A 25,815-nucleotide genomic window follows, 5' to 3' on the forward strand; every position below is an offset into this window, starting at 1 on the left:
TGTAGGTTGAATGATAAATGAGGCAGGAAATTGTTGGTTCACTGGTTGGTTTGTTGCTTTGTTTGTAAAGATTAGTGATTCAGTCAATCAGTCATGATAATTCTATCAGAATAAACCTCAGTTAATGTCCAACCATCCATCGGGACCATACTCTGTACAGAGTGTCAGTGCTGTCAAAACAGTCTCCTGAATTATTGAGCACAATCCTGGACAGGTCGCCACTCCAACACGGGATACTCGAATGGCTCAATCATCCCAAAAAGCTGGTACTCATTTTGCAAACCTCGGAAAGATGACAGGCTGAGTCAACCCCATCTGGTATTAATTCAATAGCCAAGCAGGATTTAAGCTTCAGACCCTTGGAAAAAAAGCCCACCAGCCTAACCTTTAAGCCAACACCAGACATTCAGTTAATGTCAGTGTCTATCAATCTAACTCAGCCACTCAAACCAGTCAGCACTCCTTCGAGGAGTTAAGAGATTGGGCCAAAATTATATCCAGCATGATGTATTAAAAAAATGTTGTGGATGAGTTGGTCAGGTGACAAGAACAAGCCAATTCGATTTTGGTTAAGGTCCGCATTCAGATCCGACCTATCAGTAGGATACAAAATGTAAACTGTTCAGCCTGGCGGAGGTATGCGCTCTACCGAGTGTCGTTCCGTTTCGCCAAGTGTCACCGAGTGTTTTTTTTTTCATTCTGGCTGTTCCTTACTTGCAAAATCGAAGATTCACAAGTATATTGGTTGGTCTCGTCTGTGATTCTGCCTGCCTGTTTGTTTCTTACTTGAGAAAATCAAAGATTTTTCAAGTATATTGGTTGGTTGCATGTGTTATAACTTGGCAAAAAAAATTTTGCCAAGTATGTTGGTCTGCAGCATTTGTCTATCTGTTTTCTGTTGCATGACTTTTGGCCACATTTTTCAAGCAATGGTTCTGAATTTTTTTGTGTATGTAGTTGATCAGCCAAGGAGAGTAACGCTCAACTTTGGTGAAGATCCGAATCTGGATTCGGATCTGAGAATTTTTTAAGTGATTCTTCACCATTAAGAGAAAGGGCCAAAAATGATATAAAGCACAATATTTCAAAAGGTTATGGATAGATTCTGCAGAAGCTTTGTAGACAGGTTGGAAATGCCACTTGGAAGAATCGATTCAATTTTGGTGAAGATCCGATTCCAGATCTGGATACGAGAATTATTTAATTTTTAACTGATTCGTTACCATTGAGAGATGGGGCTAAAAACGATATTGCATCTCTCAAAAAGTTGTGGATGGATTCGGATGAAACTTGGTGGACATGGGTGTGTGACGATGACTATTAGATTCGATTTTGGTGAATACCCCAATCTGGATTCGAGAATTTTTAAAGTGATTCTTCACCATTGAGAGACAGGGCCAAACATGATATGTAGCACAATATCTCGAAAGGTTATGGATGGATTCCAATGAAACTTCTATGAAAATGAAAAACGATCATCTACAGACCAATCAGCCTTCCCCAATCATCAGCAAGGTGATGGAATCCATCATCGCCTCAGATATGAAATCCTTCCTCTTCTCCAATGGCTTGATTTCCAATCATCAATTTGGTTTCAGACCAGGTCACTCTACCCTGGATATGCTGCTTCTGCTCTCCCATCAATGGATGGAGGTCCTCAATGCCAGACAGGAAATCCGAGCCGTATCCCTGGACATATCACGTGCTTTTGACACAGTCTGGCACCCTGCCCTACTCACCAAACTCTCTTCCCATGGTATTCAAGGCCATCTCCACTCATGGCTCACAGACTTCCTCTCCTGTCGCAGTCAACGTGTGGCCCTAGAAGGAGTTCTTTCATCCCCTCTTCCTGTGCAGGCTGGAGTTCCTCAAGGTAGCGTTCTGGGCCCTGTTCTTTTTCTGGTTTTCATCAATGATCTCTCGGACTCTCTGGAAAATCCTCTATTTCTCTTTGCCGACGACTCCACCCTCTGCCGTACCATCTGTCATCCCTCAGACCGGCAAGCAGCAGCTTCTTCACTCACTGCAGATCTGGATAAAATCACAAACTGGTCCAACACGTGGAACATGTCTTTCAATCCAGACAAATCTCACACTCTCACTATGTCTCTTCGAAAGGACCATTTACAAAACCCCCCCATCCACTTTCTCAACAATCCTCTGGAAGAAGTCTTTTCTTTCAAGCTTCTAGGTCTCACTATCTGCCATGACCTTTCCTGGGAAAGTCACATTTCCAACCTCGCCTCAAAAGCCAGTCGCCGACTGGGAATCCTCCGTCGTGCTAAGTCCTTCCTCGGCCCTCTTGAGCTCCTGACCACTTACAAAGCTTTTGTCCGTAGCCTGATGGAGTACTGCTCTCCCCTCTGGGCTGGTGCTCCTGCCTCCCACCTTTCTCGGCTTCACGCTGTCGAAACCAGGGCATTTAAGATCATCGGCATCTCCCGCAATGAAGCTGAGTCTTTGGGCCTCTCACTCAATCACCGCAGGTTGGTCGGTGGTCTTTCTGTCTTCTACCGACTCCTCTCCAGCCTTGCCCCCCTCTGCTCTCTCTGCGATTTGTCCCCACCACATTTCCACAGGGCGCTCAAGGTCCGCCAACAACCCCCTTCTGGTAAAACTACCAAAATCACGAATCACTGCTCATCTTCACTCTTTCATTCCTCTTTTTTCCCGCCTTTGGAATAAACTTCCTCACTCTATTCTTTCCCATTCTTCCCTCCAGGCTTTCAAAACAGCTGTTCACCACCACCTCTTATCTTCCCCCATCCAAATCCTCGATCTTTTCTACCCCCGATAATCCACCCAAGCCCACTTCCTTCATTTCTCCTACTTTCCTTCCTGAAAGTCCCTGAAATGTCCATCTTCTCTTCGCCATGTTCCCCGTCCCATCCCCATCCCTCTCCCTTCCACAGTTCACCTAATGTGTCTGTTCCCCACTGTTTTGTCCCTTCCACTCCCGCCCCTCTTGTCTCATGCCTCCTTGCTGTGAGTTGTGTGTTAGCTCTCATACGAGCCTCGACCAAGGTATACAAAAAAAAAAAAAAAAAAAAAAACTTTGTGGACGGGTTGGGTATGGGACAATGACTAATTGGTTTAGTTTTGGTGAAGATTCGAATTCAGATCCGGATACGAGAGTTATAAAAATGATTCTTCACCATTGAGAGATGGGGCCACAAGCTATGTATGGCATGATATGTCAAAAAGTTGTGGACGAGTTAAAACAAGACAAAGTGGATGGGTTGGTTAAGTGATGAGATTTTATTTGATTTTGGTTAAGGAATGGATTCAGATCCGACCTTTCAGTGGGATACAAAATGTAGTGTTCAGTCCGGCAGAGGAATGCGCTCTAAGGAGTGCCGTCCTGTTTCGCAATGTGTCACTCAATGAGTGATTATTTTTTTCATTCTGTCTGTCTGTCTGTATATCAATCACCTACAGGTCACAATTTTTAACCCATCTTCACGAAACTTCCTGACCTGGTAGAGTTCGTCATAAGCAAGAAATCTATTATTTTGAGGTCAAAAGGTCACCATAGGCCAAAGGTCAAAAACTTTGCTAAATTTCTAAAATCCTTCATTTTCATCCGATTGATTTGAAATCTGAAGAAGAGTTGCATATTTGGTCATTGAATTCAACCACCAATTTTTTTTCGGACAACAGAGGCCAAACATCAACAATGTTCTTCCTCCGCTCCAATCGGTTCTTCTGACCACGTGCTTGTCAAAGTAAACATCTCTCTGGCAGTTATTAGAGAACCAACTCAGCGCCGTCGAATCTGGAATTTCACTCAGGCTGACTGGCTGGGCCTCCAAGCAGCCATCAAACTTCAAGACTGGTCTCCCATCGCTATTTTCTCCAACATCACCTTGTCCTGGGAATTCTTTCAAAGAAACTTTCTCTCTCTCATGCACAGATTTATCCCCTCTCGTCTTCAGGTGTCCCACCCTTCCTCCCACCCATGGTTCACTGAAGCGTGTGGCGAGGCAGTTGTCCTGAAACAACTTGCTTTTGCCTCATGGAAAGCAAATCCAACTGAAGGCAATCTCAGTTTCTTCCATAAAGCTCAGAACAAGTGTGTGTCTACCCTCAGGAGAGCCAGAAAACAACATCTTTCGTGTCTCAAGTCTGATCTCTCAAACTTCTCTCCCTCCTCCAAATCCTGGTGGCATCTAATAAAATCTGTTTCTGGTGTATGCTCCCCCTCCATCCCCCCCACCCCCTTACCCCAAATGGCCGCACTACTGATACCGCATGGGAAAAGGCTGAATGCCTAAACTCGGTGTTGGCATCGAAATCTTGTGTCCAAAACCATCGTTTTCTGAACCCACCTTACCCCGTCACACCAAACTGTCCCTGGACTCTGTGTCCTTTTATCCTGACAAAGTGGAGAGTTTGCTGTCAAACCTCGACTCAGATTCTGCAGCCGGTCCAGACAGCATCAGCCCCCGTGTCCTTAAAACCTGCTAATCTGCTCTTGCTCACACTCTCTCTCTCTCTTCCATTCACCCTCTCATTTGCTCAAGGTCATCAAACATCAATGCCCTGCATAAAAAATGTGCAAAAACAGATACCTACAACTACAGACCAATCAGACTTCTCCCAATAATCAGCAAGGTTATGGAATCCATCATCGCTTCAGACATTAAATCCTTCCTCTTCTCCAATGGCTTAATTTGCAATCATCAATTTGGTTTGAGACCAGGTCACTCTACTTTGAATATGCTGCTTCTGCTCTCCCAGCAATGGATGGAGGTACTCAATGCCAGACATGAAATCAGAGCCATAACCCGAGACATATCGCGTGTTTTTGACACGGTCTGGCACCCTGCCCTACTCACCAAACTCTCTTCCTATGGAATCCAAAGCCATCCCCAATCATGGCCCACAGACTTCCTCTCCTGTTGCAGCCAAAGGGTGGTCCTAAATGGAGTTCTCTTATCCCCTCTTCCTGCCCAGGCTGGAGTTCCTCAAGGTAGCGTTCTGGACCCTGTTATTTTTCTGGTCTTCATCAATGATCTCTCTGACTCTCTGGAAAATCCTATTTATCACTTTGCTGATGACTCCACCCTCTGTGGAACCATCTGTCATCCCTTAGACCGAGAACCCGCAGCTTCTTCACTCTCTGCAGATCTGGATAAAAGCACAACCTGGTCCAACACATGGAACATGTCTTTCAATCCAGATAAATCTCACACTCTCACCATGTCTCTCCGAAAGGACCGTTTAGACCCACCCCCCGCCCCCAGCTACTTTCTCAAAAATCCTCTGGAAGAAGTCCTTTCTTGCAAGCTTCTGGGTCTCACTATCTGCCATGATCTTTCCTGGGAAAGTCACTTTTCCAACCTGGCCTCCAAAGCCAGTCACCGACTGGGAATCCTCCATCGTGCATTCCTTCCTCGGCCCACCTGAGCTCCTGACCACAAACAAACCTTTTGTCTACAGCCTGATGGAGTACTGCTCTCCCCTCTGGGCTGGTGTTCCTGCGTCTCACCTTTCTCGGCTTCACGCTGTGGAAACAAAGGCATTTACACGATTGGTCAAAAGTTTTCGAACACCCCCATTTTTCCAGTTTTTACTGAAATTTAACACTTTAATGTTTCAATGTACTCTGAAATTAAAGCATAGAACAAATAAACAATTTCACATAAAATAGAAATCATGGAATTGTTTAGTTGAACAAAATTTAATCGAAATTTTTGACTCATCAAAGTAGCCACTTTTTGCAGATATAACAGCCGAACATACTACTGGAGTTCTTTCAACAATGGAAATCAAATATTGTTCAGAGACTTCTTCCCAACACTGGTGCAGAAGTTCCCACAAATGTGCTGCACTTGAAGGTTGCTTTGCTTTCACACTTCTCTCCAGTTCATCCCAAACCAGCTCAATGGGGTTTAAGTCTGGAGACTGTGCTGGCCATTCCATGATTTGAAGCCGACCGTCTTGTTCTTTTCTTCTCAGGTAGTTCTGACATAGCCTGGAGGTATGTTTTGGGTCGTTATCTTGCTGTAGGATGAACCCCCTGACCAACTAGATGTGGACCAGAGGGTATTGCATGGCGCTGAAAAATGCTGTGGTAGCCCTTTTGGTTCATGGTGCCAATCACTCTGTGCAAGTCGCCGACTCTGGATCCAGCAAAAGAGCCCCAGATCATCATGCTTCCTCCTCCATGTTTGACAATTGGTGTCACACAATGAGGAACCATCCTTTCACCGACTCGACGGCGTACAAAAACCCTGCGTGATGAACCGAATATTTCAAATTTTGATTCCTCGGTCCATAAGACCTTCTTCCAGTTTTCAGTAGTCCACTGGTGGTACTTCATGGCCCAGCCAAGCCTCTTTTTCTTATTTTGTCATCTTAGCAATGGCTTTCTGACTGCCACTCGACCTGTCAAACCTGCAGCTCGAAGTCTTCTCTTCACAGTTGAAACTGAGACTTCCTTACTTCGACCAGTGTTGAGCTGTGATTGAAGCTGCTGTCCTGTGAGCCGCCTATCACGCAAGCTATTGACACTCAGAAACTTGTCTTCTGACTGTGTTGTGGCTTTGGGTCTGCCAGACCTCTTCCTGTCAGATTTTCCTCCAGTTTCCAAGTGCCTTTTGATGGTGTCGGAAACTGTACTCATTGATACCTTGGCTTCTTTGGAATTTCTCGAAAGGAAAGATCTATACTTTTTAGGGTTGTAATGGTCTGTCTGTCTTCCTTTGTTTATTGTCTTTTTCTCGCCATTTTGAGAGCAATATACTACTTCCTGCAGCGCAATATTGTCCAAATAATGCTTCAGAGGGTGGAGCAACACAGTCTGTTCCAACACTGCTTTTATACAGACAAAGGGTTTGTAACAAATCAACAAAAGTTGGGACACCTGAAGGAATTGTTTGCATCAACTTTCAAGGCTTAATTTACTTCCATTGCTGCAGAACAGCTGCAGTTGCTAACCCATTACTTCACTCAAAAGGGCCTTTTTTTAAAAAACTCTGAAATTTAAATTATTTTTCAGTTTTTGGTAACCTAAACTTTTTTTTAACCACTGGCAGTTTACCACTTAGCTTTGTACCATTTCAGTTTATTCACTGCACTTGAACTACTTAAATTTCAGTAAAAACTGGAAAAATGGGGGTTTTCTAAAATTTTTGACCGGTTGTGTAGGATCATTGTTATCTCCCACGATGAGGCTGAGTCTTTGGGCCTCTCACTGTCTCACCACAGGCAGGTCGGTGGTCTTTCTGTCTTCTTCCGTCTCCTCTCTGGTCTCTCTCCTCCCCCCCCCCCGCTTTGTCTGCGATTTGTCCCCACTATATTTCCATAGGGCGCTCAAGGTCTGTCAACAACCCCTTCTGGTAAAACTACCAAAATCACGAATCAGTGCTCACCTTCACTCTTTCATTCCCCTTGTTCCCCGCCTTTGGAATAAATTCCCACACTCTCTCCAATCCCATTCTTCCCTCCAGGCCTTCAAAACAGATGTTCACCACCACCTCTTATCGTCCCCCATCCAAATCCTCGATCTTTTCTACCCCCATTAATCCACCCCAAACCCACCTCCTTCAAATTCCCTGCTTTCCTTCATGAAAGTCCCTGTAATGTCCATCTTGTATACCCTGTGTTCCCCACCCCATCCATCTCCCTTCCACAGATCTCCTAATGTCTCTGTTCTCCACTGTTTTGTCCTCCCTCTCCCACCCCTCTTGTCTCATGCCCCCCCCCCTGCTTTGCGTTGTGTGTCAGCTCTCTTACGAACCTTGACAATGTATACCAATTTTTAATAAAACTTCGATGAAATTTCCAAAATCCTCAATTTTCATCCCATTGAATTGAAATTTGAAGAGGATTTGTGCATCAGGTCACTGAATTCAATGAATAAGTATTTTTGAGGTCAGTATCGGTCAGAAGGTCAACGTAGGTCAAAAAGTCAACATTGGCCAAGTTTCTAAAATTGTCAATTTTCATCCCATTAGCTTGAAATTTGAAGAGGATTTCCATATTTGGTCATTTAATTCCACCACCAACTATTTTTTAAGGTCAAATTTGTTTCATGGCTTTTACAAGTATTATGCATTGCACGACATCTTTCTTGTATAATTTGTGATGAGTATTTTTCTTTCCTCCCAAGAAAATAAAAATCTTTTCCGAGTAAGTTCACTCTCATGTAATGTTAGGCCCTACGTTTCACTCTTGTAGCAATCCAATTCCACACAATCCATGCTGTTGGCAACCCTTTTGGAAACATCAGGGAGTCTCTGTATTTCAGCGAGTTCTGCAGGCTGCAAAGGTGTTGGGGACAACACCAATTCAGAGAAACCAGCATGATTATGCCATCAATCTCCACGTCTATCAAGATACTTCAGAGCATCATCTCATGCCTCAGAATACCAGAACGTTCGCAGTACAAGGTGGGAAAGGGGGGCGGGGGCACTAGCTATCTAAGGGCGTGGCTTACACTTCTTAGTGAAGTCATGGCACACCATGAGACTTGCAGGTGCAAACTGGATCCGACATATACTGTACCTTGATAACTTGCAGGATGCCAGCATTGGTGTTCTCATCTGTTGTTATTGCAAAATGTCCGGCACCGTTTCCACGGACAATATGGTATACGACTGGTTTCCCTTCAAACCCAAATTCAACATCACAGCCGTACACGGCAAGTTCTGCCAAGCGGGGATACAGTCTGTTCTCCATGGCATTCACTTGCAACTGTGGAGCAATACAAACCAGAGAGATTCAGACAAACAAAAACAATTTCAAGAACCAAAAAACTTTGCAGAAAAGTCAGTAGCCAATTCAGGCATACAGACAGATTGTGAGAAATTTGTTTGGCACTGTACATTTGTTTGGTTGAACTGAGGCAAGCACTCGTTTGCTCGCAACACGAAGATCGATACCATTGTTTCCGTCGACAGTCCAAATGCTGCTCCGTTGCAATCCACAGCTTGTACAATGAGGTTGTACCTGTCCCGCTTCTGCATTCGCACGCATCAACAGTCAAGTTAGACACAAATTTGTATCAGTGAGACATATTTGCAGATTGCAAGCAAAGACTGTCGTGCATCCTATGTGGAGACATAATAATTATGAACTGTATATATTTGATGAAATGGATTGTGCTTGCATTCCACAAGTATTGAAATAATTCAAACAAGTGGTGCCAGGCACAACAAATCCCACCTATTTAAGGCATAAAGTTGTTTTGGGACCAAATTTAAATTTGATATATCTTTAACCTGAATGTTGATTATAAGGAAAAGAATAAGGAATATTTTAGTCTTAGTTTGAAGTCAATTAACCATTTTTGACGAAGTTATGACCGTAAAATGATTTTGACCTTTCAAGGCCACGTAAGGTCAAAGGTCATGGTGTCAAATGAAAGCCAATAAAGGACTTGATATATGTCTTCCATAGTAAACACGCATATTCCGAACCTTTTTTGATTTAGAATGGAAAATTTGTAATTTTGACCGATGACCATGACCCCCAAAACTTCGGACCCTACCGATCTTCACAAATATGCATTTTTCACTATAGGAATGGGTAGGATTATAAGTGACAAATAGAATAAGGTTCACTATAAGCAAGTTTGAAGTAAATCAGATCAATTTTGACAAAGTTATGAGCGAAAAACGATTTTGATCTTTTCGTGACCTTGACCTTGACCTTTGATCCAATTGGACCCAAAAGTTAATGGGGTCGTCCAAGGTTCATTGCTCACCTGTGGATTAAATTTGATACATATATATATATATATATATATATATATATATATATATATATATATATATATCACCATCAAAAGGCCATAACAATATATATATATATATATATATATATATATATATATATATATATATATATATATATATATATATATATATATATATATATATTATAACGGCTGTGGAAATTCGCAGAGCACCATATAGGTCCTTCGATCAGTTATGCTGATAAGTTTGTGTTCAGATAGATTTTCCCACCATTGTCTAAAGGGTTTATTCGTGTCACCCGGTCTGTGATCTTTGAGGTAGCCGTTTTTCTTTTACTATCGTTATTTTGGACCAACCACAATGCCAACTACCAACCACCTTCTCCGCAACGCCAACCACCAACCACCATCTCCACCACGCCAGCCACCTTCTCTAACATGCCAACCACCAACCACCTTCTCCTCCACACCAACCACCAACCACCTTCTCCACTACGCCAACCACCAACCACCTTCTCCACTACGCCAACCACCAACCACCTTCTCCACTACACCAACCACCAACCACCCTCTCCACAACTGCCTTCACAACATCTCCTCACCATCCCCTATCCACATCTCCCCCAATAGATCAACACGAACAACATCGCCTCACCTTCATCTCCGAAACGACGCCATCTTGACGCCAGCCATGGCAAGTCCGCATTGAACGGCATCGCTGCAGGCAGACACGGGGGTTTCCTCACCGCGCAAGTGGGTGATTTCGCGCACGTCCCTCGCCGCGCAGGGTAGCTGTCTTCGCGCACGTCTGCTCTGTGCAAGCTTCGTCCGAAAATCGGATCAGGAGATCAAGAGGGGCGGAGCCAGTGGGGGGGGGGGGTCAGAGATCAGAGGTGAGGGATCGAAGGCCAAACCTCGTCTCTCGGGCCCTATAAAAGGGCGAGCGGAGCACCAGTCTGAGGAGAGTCTGTGGAGTGTCTGTCGGGGTTCGGAGCGCCTGGAGCCTGGAGCTTGCAGTTGGTGGCGAAGCTGAGGAGAGCGGAGGAGACGCGAGCATGGAGCACGGCCAAGCCTGCTGTGCCGCGTGGAGCTGCGTGTTCATGTGCGGGACGTGGAAAGAGCCGGAGAGATCTCGCCAATCAGCACCGAACGGTCTGAGGTGATCGGGCTTCGGAACAGTCCGAGCATCACTGAGGGACGGACGGGTTCTTAAAGAGAGCATCAACTCTGAGAGAGCAAAGACCCATTCGTTCCTCTCAGGCGTTGCTGGCTGGGGCCCGAATCACCTGGCCGCGGCCGAGCCGTGGTTACGCTCGCTGCCGTGGGGACGGAACATCGCGGGCCGCCCCAGCGAATCACCACCAGTACAAGGTAACCAGCCCGTCCTCTTGGAGCTCCTTCAGTCCTCAAAGCTCCATGATATAAAGACCCCAAGAGGTCCAGTCTACCCCCTTGCCTTTGATTGGGTTCTTTTTCCTTGTTTCTTTGTGTGAGAGATGTGGTGCCAGGTCCAATAAGTAGAACTGATAAGTGTGTAAAGAATAAACAAACGGTCGTAGCTCCTTTACATTGCTTTTGTTTGGCTGTATAATTGCTTGCGCACTCCCCCCATTCATTGCATGACTGCATCACTGTATACGTGTGGAAATAAATGTGCTTCTTTAAATGTGAACCTGCTTGTTGCGTCCTCTTCCCTTAATTGAGCTGCCATCTTGCTCTCGGAATATAGTTGGTTTTAAATAGCCACAAAAGTGATCGGGTCCAATGGGACTGCGCGATAATACACCGCTCGGTTATCCCCAAAGGAAGCGAGCTGCTTCAGCAGCTTGTTTCCAAGCGGTCCGGTTGAGGTACAATCTCTCGGTTATCTACCCGCGCGATTAATTAGGTATATCGAAAATTCGGCGATTGACCCTGTAGCGCGCGGGTAGAGTGCGGACAATGTTGTGGTGTGGTTAAGAACACACCTGTGGCTGGTTTTCGGCATTGATCCGGAAAGCTGCGACTGAATTGTTCGTCCAGTGGTCGTACAGCTGCATTCAGTAAAACGCGGTCGTTCGCACGCCGGCGGCGAGAATTCGTAACAATATATATATATATATATATATATATATATATATATATATATATATATATATATATATATATATATATATATATATATATATATATATATATATATATATATATATATATATATATATATATATATATATATATATATATATATATATATATATATATATATATATATATATATATATATATATATATATATATATATATATATATATATATATATATATATATATATATATATATATATATATATATATATATATATATATATATATATATATATATATATATATATTGTGACGTCCACGGGACTTGAACAGTCCCGCAAACGGGACGAGGAAGGTGGCACGAGTCACTTTTCACTGAGTTGATGATGTTTATTTGTTTTTATTATTACCAGAAATAACAAGACTCGGCAAGAAGAGGGATCCGGGGCGATTCAACGGGATGGTGTGGGATCGGGCGTGGGGAAAAACACAGACAATTCCAATGAATATACAGAACTCAATCCCTCTAAGGCGCCAAGCACACACACACACACACACACACACACACACACACACACACACACACACACACACACACACACACACACACACACACACACACACACACACACAAAACGTAGCTATTTCTGGTGGTCAGGCTGGACCGTGGAGTGGACGCAACTGTCCCTGGATCAGCGTCGGACGAGCTGGCCTTGCTCTCGTCAGGGGGGGGGCAGGAGAAACTGTGGTGCTGTCGACCTCCTGGTCTTGGCCCAAGTCCGCTCACAGCCGCCAGGGAACCAGTTCTGGCGCCAAGTTGCGAGCAGGAGAGGGAGGCAGGTCCGCCCGCCGTTCGACCCCGTACTCCGAGTCAGCAGAACCCCAGAGCCAACCAAGGTGAGGCACGAGGCTCAGCAAGGCTCCAAGACACGATCAAGAACACGATCGAATCAGCACAACAACAAGGACGCTCTCTGCGCAGCCACCTCTACGCCAAAAAAACACGATCTTTTTGGTTGTGATCTTCTTCCTCTTCCTTTTCGACCCCGAACAGAACCTTTTTTATCCTCCTGTCCTCGTCACTTCCAATCGAGCCGTTTATTGGCCCACCGCCGTCGCCTTCTGCCAATCGTGACATCGGGGCGGAGCCATCCGCTGCACTGTCCTGTGACGTCACGGCCAGTCTCCAGAGAATACCAAAAGGGGTTTACGCAGACACACTTACCCTATCCCGTGTCCCTATCTAATTACGTGACAATTATCATTCCCCCCCTTGAAGAAATGAACATTTACTAGACAACTTATCACCACTGAATTGCTACTTATTACATCGAGATCCTGGTAAACTCGAACAGCATGGCATACCTAATTAAACATCCTAATTACCCTTTGAATCCATACCCGCCCCTCAAACGTAACAATATATATATATATATATATATATATATATATATATATATATATATATATATACATGCATATATATATATATATATATATATATATATATATATATATATATACATGTATATATATATATATATATATATATATATATATATATATATATATATATATATATATATATATATATATATATATATATATATATATATCGTTACGGCTGTGGAAATTAACAGAACACCATATAGGTCCTTAGATCAGTTATGTCGATTAGGCCTAAGTCACATTTGCTCTACGCCCTCTGAATTGACAGAAACGTGCAACAGCCGCAGAGCTTCTGCGGTGGCCTCAGGGTGGCCCTACGCCGTTTGACTATATTTTACAGGCCGTAGGGGTCGCCGTGGAATTATAGCGCGGAGTTATAACTTTTTTCATTTCTACGTTCGCCGTAGCAATTCGACAAGCCGAGACAAAAGAACTGGCAACAAAAAAGAAAGAAAAAAAAAAGAACCCACTCGTTACCGTCCGTCTGGCCGCACGTTCGCCTTCGAGCCCCCCTGTGGTCCCCCTGCGGTCACCTTGCGGGCACCTTGCATCTGCCTTGAAAATTCTATGGCCGCTGCAGGAACGCCCTAAGGTCACCGTGCGACATCAAATCAAAGACCATACGGCACCTCCACCTTTTCGGTCTCCACAATTTATAAATACGCCGTGCCCCTCCCCGAAAAATAAAAACATATGTGACTGCTACATTGTGTGACCATGGAAATACTGCGGCCGCCATATAATTGCTAGTGGCCGTACATTTTGTGGACCCCACGGCCGCCGTGGCAAATGTGACTTCGGCCTAAGTCTGTGTTCAGATAGATTTCCCCACCGATGTCTAAGGCCTAAGTCACATTTGCTCAACGGCGAGGATACGGCGGCCGTAAGCCCTCTGAATTTACAGAAACATGCGGCGGCCGCAGAGTTTCTGCGGTGGCCTCAGGGTGGCCCTATGCCGTTTGGCTGTATTTTGCAGGTCGTAAGGTCGCCGTGGAATTATAACAGGATTTATAACTTTTTTCATTTCTACGTTTGCCGTAGCAATTCGACAAGCCGAAAAAAAAAAAACAAGGACAAATGTGTCCACGAGCAGCGTCCTTAACATTTTGTCGGCTAAAAAAAAAAAAACAGCTTCCGATATTTCGTCACGTGCCTTGCTTAAGCCAATAGCGAAACGCGTCATAATGTCTTTAAGTATTTACGATATATCGTGTATTTACGAAATAAATAATGTATTTACGAAATTACATTACGAGAAATGGAATAAGCTTTAAATAGTAACGTGAACTTTTCGAAACTTTGAAGCAAATGTCCGAATATATTTAAAAGTTCATGATAGACGCTCTCAAAAGGCACTGTCGATGTGAGGATGTGTACATGTGCTCATTATTTAAGGAGATCCGGATCTTTTATATACAAGAGCCGAGTCTTTGAGATTAAGGTTTTGTCTTCACAACAAGAAGAAGACCGTATGGCACCCCCACGTTTTCGGTCTCCACTATTTCTAAGACCTAAGGCCTAAGTCACATTTGCTCTACGGTGAGGATACGGCGGCGTACGCCCTCTGAATTGACAGAAACGTGCGGCGGCCGCAGAGTTTCTGAGGTGGCCTCAGGGTGGCCCTACGCCGTATGGCTATATTTTACAGGCCGTAAGGTCGCCGTGGAATTATAACGTGGAGTTATAACTTTTTTTCATTTCTACGTTCGCCGTAGCAATTCGACAAGCCGAAAAAAAAAAACTGGTGAAAAAATAATAATAAAATTAACCCATTCGTTACCGTCCGTCTGGCCGCACATTCGCCTTAGGGCCCCCCTGCGGTCCCCCTGCGGTCGCCTTGTGGTCGCCTTGCGGTCGCCTTGCAGGCAACTTGCATCTGCCTTCAAAATTCTATGGCTGCCGCAGGAACGCCCTAAGGTCACCGTGCGACATCAAATCAAAGACCGTACGGCACCCCCACATTTTCGGTCTCCACAATTTATAAATACACCGTGCAGCTCCCCGAAAAATAAAAACATATGTGACTGCTACATTGTGTGACCGTGGAAATACTGCGGCCGCTGTATAATTGCTAGTGGCCGTAGATTTTGGAGACCCCTCGGCCGCCGTGGCAAATGTGACCTCGGCCTAAGGGATATTATTCGTGTAACTGGGCTGTGATCTTTAAGTGAGCCGTTTTTCTTTTGCTGTCGTTATTTTGGACCAACTGCATTTCATCCACAACAACCACCTTCTCCATAACGCCAACCACAACCACCTTCCCCACAATGCCAACTGTATTTCAACCACAACAACCACTTCCTCCACAACCACCTTCACACAACCACCTTCTCCACAACGCCAACCACAGCCACCATCTCCTAAACCACATCTCCCCCAATAACCAACAACGAACAACATCACTTCACCTTCAACTCCGCAAACACCACCATCTTTGCGCCAGCCACGGCGAGTTCCCAGCGAACAGCATCGCTGCAAACAGACGAGGGGGTTTCCTCATTGCCAGCGACGGTGATTTCACCCACGTCCGCTCTGCTTTGTTGGCGCCAGGGACGGTGATTTCAACCACGTCTGCTCACTCTGAGCTTCGCCTCGAAATTCGGATCAGGAGATCAAGGGGGGGGGGCGGAGCCAGCGGGGCGTCAGAGGTGAGGGATCAGAGATCAAACCTCGCCTCATGGATCCAATATAACAGCACGCAGAGCGCCAAGCTCATAGTCAGTCAGTCAGTCGGTCTGGGTGTGGAGTGGTGTGAAGAGCAAGGTTCGAGTAGAGTGAAGGGCAGTGGAGGTCCTGGTTCACCGAGGAGACGGAGCTGGGAGTGCAGCCAGGCTGCCGTGCAGAACTGCGCATTCGTGTGCGGGACGTGGGGAGAGCCGGAGAGAGGTCGCCAGCCAGCACCGCACGGTCCGTGGTGATCGGGCTTCGGGACAGTCTGAGTGGCGCTGAGGGATGGACGGGCTCTTAAAGAGAGCATCAACTCTAAGAGAGCAAAAGACCTGTTCGTTCCTCTGAGGCATTGCTGGCTGGGCCCGAATCACCAGGCCGTCAGACGAGGCCTGGGCCGGACCGCGGTCGCGGGTCGCCCTAGTGAGGCACCACAAAGGTGAAGGTAACCAGCCCGGCCTCGCGGAGCTTCTGCGGTCATCACAGCTCCGTGAAATAAAGACTCAAGAGGTCCAGTCTACCCCACGTCTTTCCTGGGGTTTTTCTTTGTTACTTTTGAATGAACGTTGTGGTGCCATGTCTTTAGGTAGAACTGTATAAGTGTACGTAATTGATAGAACGGTAGAAGTTCATTTTTCTTGCTCGCGTCTTGTCCCTACCCCCATTCATTGCATGCCTGTATATATCTGCATTGCTGCTTTGACCGTATATGTGTGTAAATAAATGTGCTTGTGTGAATGTTAACCCGTTCATCACGTCCTTTTCCTTCATTGAACTGTCGTATTGAGTTCGGAATAATAGCTGGCTTTTTAATAGCCGATAATAGAATCGGATCCTACGAGGCTTTCGCGATAATACCCCGCTCGGTTATCCCAAAACGAAGCAAGCTGCTTAAGCGGCTCGTTTCCAAGTGGGCCTCGTTGAGGTACAGTCTCTCGGTAGTCTGCCCGCATGATTAATTAGGTATATCGACAATTCGGCGATTGACCCTGTAGCACGGGTGGATTGTTGACTCGGCTGTGGTGTACTTAAAACACACCCGTAGCGAGATTTCGGCGTTTGATCCGGAAAGCTGCGACTAGATTACACTGAACAACAAATTTCAAAAAAATTTTTTTACTGGAGATGTGTAAAGTGATTAAGACTAATTTGGGTACGCTGATTTCAAAAATCATAACCGTTTTGCTGTATCACGTCAGGATTTTCAGGAACAGAAATATTCCCATTGCCTAGAAGTCAGGATTTCAATGAAATTTACATATGTCTTTAACATGTCTATTTCGTACAATTGTTGTTAACTTGTGTTATATTTCTTTCTTTCAGATAAAGATAAGTAGGCGTTCCTGTACCAATCATCCTGACAACTTCTGTTATGTCTGTGGTCGGTATACCAAAAAAGATCAACAGCGAAGTATATCTACAGCAGTGAAAATGAAGGCCGCCTACTTTCACTACTTCGGGTGTAAGGTGGGGGATCAAGAACAGAGCTGGGCACCACACATCTGCTGCACAAGCTGTCACACAACCTTGACTCAGTGGTTGGTGGGCAAGCGCGCGAGCATGCCATTTGCGGTGCCCATGATATGGCGTGAGCCGCAGAATCATCATGATGATTGTTATTTCTGCTGCACAAGCATCGCCGGCTTCAACAAGAAGAATAAAGGTCACATCAAGTACGCTGACTGCGTCTCTGCTCGTAAACCTGTGCCTCATGATGACGAGAACCCCGTTCCAACACCTCCAGCTGATCAGAACATAGCTGTAAGCAGTGGTGAAGAGGATGGTGATGATGAACCTTTTGAACCCGACACTCAAGAATCACACCTTCTGAACCAGGGAGACTTAAATGATCTTGTAAGAGATCTCTCGCTGTCAAAGGCGAAGGCAGAGCTGCTTGGATCAAGGCTGCAGCAGTGGAATCTACTTGAACCTAACACCAAGATATCCTTGTTCAGAGCACGTCACAGAGACATGGCTGAGTTCTTTGAGATGGAAGACACGATGACATTCTGCAGTGACATCAACGGTCTGTTGAAAGAACTTGGGTGTGATCACGATCCTGCAGACTGGCGCCTCTTCATCGACTCGGGGAAGAACAGCTTGAAGGCTGTTTTGCTCCACAATGGCAACGAGAAACCATCAGTCCCACTGGCTCACGCGTTCGGCATGACAGAGACCTATGAGACTATGCGGCAGCTGCTTGATTCCATCAAGTACAATGACTTCAACTGGCACATCTGCGGAGACTTGAAAGTGGTGGCGCTGTTGTTCGGGCTGCAGTCAGGCTACACGAAATACATGTGCTTCCTTTGTCTCTGGGACAGCAGAGACGACAAGAATCACTGGACGAAGAAAGATTGGGAAGAGCGAAAAGAGCATGTACCTGGTCGACACAACGTGAAGCATGTCGCCCTTGTCGACCCAGCCAAGGTTTTCCTTCCACCACTCCACATAAAGCTCGGCTTGATGAAAGGTTTTGTACGGGCAATAGATCTGAATGGGCGTGGGTTTTTATACCTCAAGGAAAAGTTTGGCAACACCTTGTCGGAGGCCAAGATCAAGGCTGGTGTCTTTGTTGGACCGCAAATCCGACAGATTATGAAGGACGAAACTTTTCCGACAACTCTAAACCCCAAAGAGCTGGCAGCGTGGAGGAGCTTCAAAGCTGTGACGGACAACTTCTTGGGGAACGAGCGCGCGGACAACTATGAAGAAATAGTGCAGCAGCTGCTGGAGTCCTTCAGGAAACTTGGCTCCAGGATGTCCCTGAAAATCCATTTCCTACACCAGCACTTGAACTTCTTCCCTGACAACTTGGGAGCAGTCTCGGACGAGCACGGCGAGCGATTCCACCAAGAGATTTCACTCATGGAGACGCGTTACCAAGGGCGGCACAACCCGAACATGATGGGCGATTTCTGCTGGTTCCTGCATCTTGAAACTGACACAGAGCAGCACAAACGCAAAGCCAAATGCCTAAAGCATTTTTAATTACATTCTAGTGGAGTTTTTCTGTAATTTCTATAATTTTGAAGCATTCATGATGAAATAAATGAATAAATGAATTTTTGTAAATTTCATTGAAATCCTGACTTCTAGGCAATGGGAATATTTCTGTTACTGAAAATCCTGACGTGATACAGCAAAACGGTTATGATTTTTGAAATCAGCGTACCCAAATTAGTCTAAATCACTTTACACATCTCCAGTAAAAAATTTTTGTTGTTCAGTGTTATCCGTTCGGTCGGCGAGAGCGGCCGCCATTGGCTAGAAGCGGTCGTCCACACGCCCGCGGGTGGAAATCTACAACAATATATTGTTGTGGTTGACGAAATTCGCAAACCACCATTCAGGTCCCGTAGGTGAGATATCTCTGTAAGTATATGTGTAGTTAGGCCCAAATCCGTTGTTTAGAGGGAATAAATGTCATTCATTCAGGCTGCGACCCTTTTAGATAGCCGTTTTTCTTTTACTATCTTTATTTTGGACCAGCCGCCATTACTACCACCACAACCACCACCAACCACGTCTCAACAGCCATCACACAACAACCACCAACCGCAACGCCGCTTCACAACAACAGCCACGACTCTTGCCGTCACATCTCGCTCTCGCAACCATCGCATCACCGCCATTCCCGCGCCGCTTGTGGGCACCGATCCTGGACTCGTACAGGGCGCGCACCGAGCAGCGGGTGCAAAAACACCAGCCTTTCCGAGAAATCGGATCAAGAACGATTCACGCCCACTTATGTTCCATCCTATCAGCGAGCGTGGGGCGATTTGGCCCCGCCTCCAGGTGCGTCAGAGTTTTATCGCTATATGCAGATTTGCGGATCAAGAATGATTCACGCCCACTTTTCCTTCATCCAATGGGCGAGCGTGGCTCCGCCCCCGAGCCATTCCTGATCCAAAAGTCTGCATATGATTTCTCCTGTCGGACTATAAAGCACCGAGCGCGGAGCGAATCGAGGCAGTTGGAAGGCAGTTGAGTCGAGTTGAGAGTTGAGCAGAAGCAGTTGGACGGAGTTGGAGGCAGTTGAGTCAAGAGTGAGAGAGTTGAGCAGTTGGACGGAGTTGAGAAGAGTGGAGAGTGGGAGAGTTGGAGAGTTGTGGCGGCGGCGAAGGCAGTCGAGAGAGTGTCTGTCGGGGTCCGGAGAGGCTGGAAAAGCCAAGAATCTTTGTGGAGGTCGGCACTCGTGTCAGAGTCGGGGAGCTGCGGAGAGGGGAGGCCGGTAACGCGACCGAGGTCACGGTGGAGTCGCTCGTCGCGGGACCCAAGCCAGCCAGATATCCTCTTCCCGCCCGAGCATCAACAACCCCCTCCTGTTTCCCCCCGCGCTGAGATAGTGTGAGAAGGGGGCCCCGTTCCCACCCCATTCCAGGCAGTGCCAGCGAGGCCCGCGGAGTCGGGGCGCCGCCGCCATCTTGCGGCTCATCACCAGACGGGTAGGCTCGACGCGGTCTCGGCCCCAGGCCCGTCTGCCCCCCTCATCGTTGAGGGTGGCCCCTTTTTCTTTTGCTTTGGAGTATATGTGTTGTCGGCGCCGTCTGTGAAGTAAAACTGTATAAGTGTTGCCGTGTGCTCGGTAGTCGGTAGTAGATCTGCATTGTCTCTTTTGTTGCATTTGCTTTTTGTTGCATTCATGTAACTTTTACATTTGCTTTTGGTGTATAATTGTATATGTGTGCTATCCGTTTGCCGCGGAATAAATTTGCTTTATGTTGAACTGTTTTTCCCGTTTCGCTTCGTCTTTTCTTATATTGAATCTCCATCTTACTTCACGTAAAGGGTTGGTCGTTGGCTAAATACGCCCAATAATTAATCGAACCGTCGAGGTTGACGATAACACCGCTCGGTTATCCCGATAGTACGGAACGGGTCGCTTAAAGTGGCCCGTGTCCGAAGTCGACCTGCGGCGAGGTGCGATCGTCCGGTCTACCCTCCGTGTGGGTACTTAGGTAGGTCGAATTTGGCGAGCAACCCTATCCCACGCGGGGGGCCGATTGGCACGATCGTGGTGAGGCCGAAAGGCCCACCCATGACTAGTTCCCGGCGTTAGTCCGAGAGGGTCACGACGGGATTGTCCGTCCGGTGGGCGACGTGCCGCGATTCGAGTTACGTGGCCGCTCGCACGCCGGCGGGCGCGAATCCGCAACACTGGTGTCAGGAGTGGGATACAAACCCATCCCCCTCCTCGCGGCACTGGTATCGGAGAGCGGGAAAACGGGCTCTCCTGTCTCCAGCTAAATTCACGGGAATCAGTCCAGGGGTGAGAGGAGCGACCCCCGATTCCCTCCAAATTATGAGCGATTCAAATTAACACTTTACGAGAAATAAGATGGCGTCTCAAGGCGAGCGGGAGCCGGGGGTATTAGAAATGGATTTATAATGTGTAGAATCCATGGTTCAGGATGAAAACCCCATGCAGGAAATGTTGGTTGTGCAGGAACATGAACTCCCCCAACTGAACCCAGAGTTCGAAATGGGCGCAGTGGCTGGGGTGGCGGACAAACGGCCCCCACGTGCGAATTCGCCCACGGATCGGACGATGGAAATGTTTGAGGCATTGATGAGGAAAATGGATGCGAATACACACCAAATGAACGAAAAAATGGATACAAACACAAACGAAATAAAAAGCATGAACAAGCAAATGAACGAAATGGAAACAAACATGAAGGAAGAAATGAAAGAGCTGCGGGGTGAGACGCAGAACATGGGCCGAAGCCTGCAGGCGGGCATGAAGGCCGTTACCAGGGAGTTTAAAATGGCGACTCCACGTGTGGGAGCGAACGAGCTGGGAGGGAGTGCAACGGCTGTCAGGCCCGCGGTGGAGGCGGGTGACAAAGTAATTCGGGAGACGTGTTGGGCGAGGGTCATGACGGAAAAAGTGACGGTGACCGAGAGGGAAAAACTAATTGGGGTGACGGAGACGTGCACGAGGGAGATAACAAGGGAAGAGACGGAAATAATAGTTGAGACAAGGGAGGTAAAGGGTGAAGAGGTGACTGAGTTGGCAGAGACACGGGAGATGGGAACGATAGAGGGAAGACTACACGATGAAGACGGGGTAAGTGACGCGCACACACACACGGAGGTAGTGGAGGATAATGGGGGTGAGCTCGCGGAGCGTGTAGGGACCCGGTGCGAGCACCTGGATGGCCTCCTCCAGGAACGAGGGGAGGGAGTATGCCCCCTTGAGGTGAGTCACGACCAGGTGAGTTCGGTCATGCTTTGCGAGGTTGAGAGGAGGAGTGCTGCGAACAGGTGCACGGAGAGATTGGGGGGTATAGAGGCCCCGGAGACCCTTGTGGGGACACGAATCCCCAGTGTGGTTGTCCCGGTGTGTGTGGTGTCGAGGTGTGTGTTCACGAGTGTGGTGAAATGCGTGCTGCAACGCACGCATAGCGCGGGTGCAAGGGCGTGTGTGAGAGCGACCGGGTGGGCGACAAAGACCCCGTGTGTGGAAGCGACCTCGTGTGTGAGTGGTGTGGTGGCGACTGTGCCGGAGTACGTGCTTCCCAGCACACCGTGTGTAAAAGGGGCACCGCAAGTGGAAGAGGCCGTGTGTGTGAGTGAAACGGCCAGTATGAATTGAGCACCACGAGTGAGTGGAGCCACGTGTGCGAGGGAGATGGCATGCGTGAGTGAACGGCCGAGTGCAAGGGAGACCGTGTGTGTGAGAGAGCGGTATGTAAGGGAGATGTTGGTGGGCATGTGTGAACATGCAGCCGCTTCTCCCGGGGTGAGTGCAATGGAATGGTGTGTGAGCGTTGTGACACGCAGGAGTGCGTGTGTTGAATGGAGACGACAACGGCGACAGAGGGACAAAAGCCGGGTAGCGGCTGTGGCTGTTTCGGGGACCGTGCCGGGTTCGCCCAGCAGCGAGCGCGAGGTCCGTGCTGTGCAACGCACGAGGCCCCCACGTGCTCGCTTGCGAGAGTGAAGTCCCGGTCCGGAAACGCACGCGGTGGATTTGCCGATCCCGCGGACGGACAAAGTTTAGGCAGGATTATGGATTTGGACCGGACGGGTTCTCCACGCGATCGTGTGTGTTAAGCTCCAACGGGCAAAGCACATGTGTTCGCGTGGGGAACCCCTCGAGACGTGGGGCTTGTTTTTTTTATGCGCACGGTGACGTCATGGCTGCACGTGGGGTTGGAATCCGGCAGGAGGGGTATCCCTGCCGGATGGTACCGTCCAAGGAGGGACGAGGAACACGTGCTGCTGCATGACGTCACGGGCAGGTGCAAAGTGCGCGAGCTGTGAGTTGCCGCGCTGGTGCTGCGCATGTGAAAAAAAAAAAAAGCAGGCCTCACTTTCGGGTGAACAGGATTCCTGGGCAAGGGGTGGAAGACCCCCTTACCTGGGCACAGGATGGAAAATAGTTAGGGGGAAGGGTTAGCATAGCTAGACCGGCTCCATGGGGCAGGGGTAAGTCCTCATCATAGGGCCCATGGAATGGATTAGTTAGAGGGATTTAGATGAGCTTTTGGTGGGGAAATAAAAGTTATTTTAGAGATTTGGAGACAGTGACAGACTATGGATGTGTAGTGGGGACGTAGCTTAGCTACGTAGTGTTAAAAGGAACGTGCTGTAGTTTAAGGGACGACGTGGGAGCACGAGTTAGTTAGGGGATGTAGTTAGAAGGATGGCAGAGTTCAGCGGTGAGTGTGTTGAAGAGTTGTTGGTGAGTTATGAGGTGGAGACATGTTGAGTGACATGTTGAGGCCAGCGGGTCTGTGTGAGTGGAGCGAATGGGGAATGCATGGTGCGATGAGTGATTGGGGGGAGGAGTGACTCCCGCCCAAGGGACCCTGGGGTCAGTGTAGAGTGAGTTAGGGGGTTAGTTAAATTGAAAAATGGAGGTCGTTTTGTTGTTGGTGTGAATGTAGGCTCGAAACCCATTTGGAGGGGTGCAGGAGCCCTGTTGACGGGCTGGGAGCGTGGCTGCGAAAGGTGAGTATTGCTGTGTGGGTACCCCGGGCACCAGGCTAGTCGGCCGTAGTAGGCCAAGGGACCATGGGGGGCCGGGATAGCGTAGTGGGCACGGGTGCGCCCGCTTGGTGCAGGGGCCCGGGGCGCTGTTAGCCGCGTGGGCAGTGTTGTGGGCACGGGTGACCCTTGGAAAGGGGCCTGGGAAGCCAGCCTGCCACGTGTGCGTTTCAGGGGAGGTGCCATGGGGGGCACTCCCCGGTGTTTAGGGAGCTGGTAGGCTCGGAGGCAGTGTAGTGCCCGGGGGTGCCATAGCGGGAGATTCGGCAGAGGGTCGTGCCTGCCAAGGGGAGCCACGCGTCCCAGCCATGAGACCGTGTGAGGGCACGGAGAGAAAATTGGGGGGCGAGGCCCTAAATTGTGAGGACACTAACACAGGCGACGGGAATCTGGGTTGTTAGAAGCAATAGTTTAAGCGAGAGGCGCTTGTTGAAAGCCCCGGGGTAGTTTAAGGGTTAATGGTTAGGGTAGATTAGGAAGTGTACCCCTCCGCACCATCCATCCCCTCGCTCTCGTTGTGGGCCGCTGGACCAACTTTGTGTTAAGATCGCTGAACTCTGGGGAGGCCATTCTGAGGCTTGGATTGGGCCTCGGCACGGGACGCTAACTCTCCCTTATTCCCCTCCGGGAAGGGAACGTAGGGGTTGGGAGTAGGCTAGGTGACAGGATAGGTTAGCCGAACAAAGACGATAAAGGGGGTTAGGGGACGATTTATAGTGGGGAAGTAAAAAAGGAAATAAAACAACAACAAAAAAATAAGTTGGGGCTAAATTGGTTTTGGACAAATTAAGGGAGTGGGTATAGACAATGACAGGCAAAGGTGATAGGTTGGGAGGGAGACCGTAGGGTAGGTCCGAGCCCGCCTTCCGAGTGGCCAGCACCACCGCACTCCCTCCACCAACCTCCACTGAACGGCGAAGGCTGGCCAGCTTCATCGGTAGCTGTTGTTTTGCTGCAAGGCCTGTGCCGGCTGGATCGGCTGCAGCTGCTGTGCTGCAAGGCCTGTACCGGCCGGATCGTCTGCAGCTGTTTTCTGCAAGGCCTGTGCCGGCCAGTTCATCTGCCGGCTGTGTTTGCCTGCAGCGGCCTTGTTCTGCAGGCTGTGTTTGCCTGATCACCTTTGCCATGCCATGCCCACTGCCCCTGTTCACCAGCCCCGTTCAATTTTTGCTTTGCCCCCCCCCCCTGTTCATTTCCATGTGCGCCAGGATCAAAGCAACAGTTTGCAAGCTGCAAGAACTGCCCTGTTGGCAGCTACAACACGGGCCTGCATTGGCGGCCCGTGCACCGTGTTTGCGTCCATCCATTAATCCATCCATCCATCCATCCGTTGTGTTCATTGCGTGTGCCACTTGAGCTGGCACGGAGACTGCGTTTGTGCAGCCCATGCACCGTTGTGGTTCACTACGTTCAGTTCAAAAGGGAAGGCCTTGGACTGCGTGTGAGCAGCCGGCCACATTCCCTGTCACCTGCATTGTTTGAGTCAGAGACTGCATGCTAGGAGCAGCCTGGCTCCCTGCTAACTGCTTTCTTTTTGCAGAGTCCATTGATCCTGGGCCATGGTTTAGTGTAAAATTTGTAAGTTAAGGTTATGATGTACTGTACATATGAGTGCGCCCACGGCATGTCTGTCTTAGCGCCGGCAATTTTATTTAAGTCGTCCGAGTGAGTGAGTTTGTTTAGGTAGTTACTCAGCCCTCAGGTTATTTATTTTGGGGACACGAATACCATGAATGTCGCACTCAGGGATCCGTAGGTAAAATGTACTCGGGGAGAACTACACATGATGGCACACGAAAATTTGACGACTCGGGACGAGTCTGTAAAAAGGGGAGGGGGTAGTGTTGTGGTTGATGAAATTCGCAAACCACCATTCAGGTCCCGTAGGTGAGATATCTCTGTAAGTATATGTGTAGTTAGGCCCAAACCCGT

The 25,815-nt window shown here is 47.8% G+C and overlaps 1 protein-coding gene across 1 annotated transcript in view; it reads right to left on the bottom strand.

Moving 5' to 3' along the window:
- Positions 1-25,815, bottom strand: part of LOC147020885 (B-cadherin-like) — a 177,919-nt gene that overhangs the window by 80,183 nt on the left and 71,921 nt on the right. The window contains exons 7-8 of the mRNA XM_085896620.1: positions 8,832-8,966; positions 8,512-8,700 (exon numbers count right to left, since the gene is read on the bottom strand). Of these exons, the coding sequence (XP_085752746.1) occupies positions 8,512-8,700; positions 8,832-8,966 (324 nt within the window). The remainder of the gene's footprint in view (positions 1-8,511; positions 8,701-8,831; positions 8,967-25,815) is intronic.

Source organism: Eptatretus burgeri, chromosome 9 (genome assembly GCF_056783735.1).
Source record: "Eptatretus burgeri isolate ZD-2024b chromosome 9, Ebu_testis_v1, whole genome shotgun sequence".
NCBI lineage: Eukaryota > Metazoa > Chordata > Myxini > Myxiniformes > Myxinidae > Eptatretus > Eptatretus burgeri.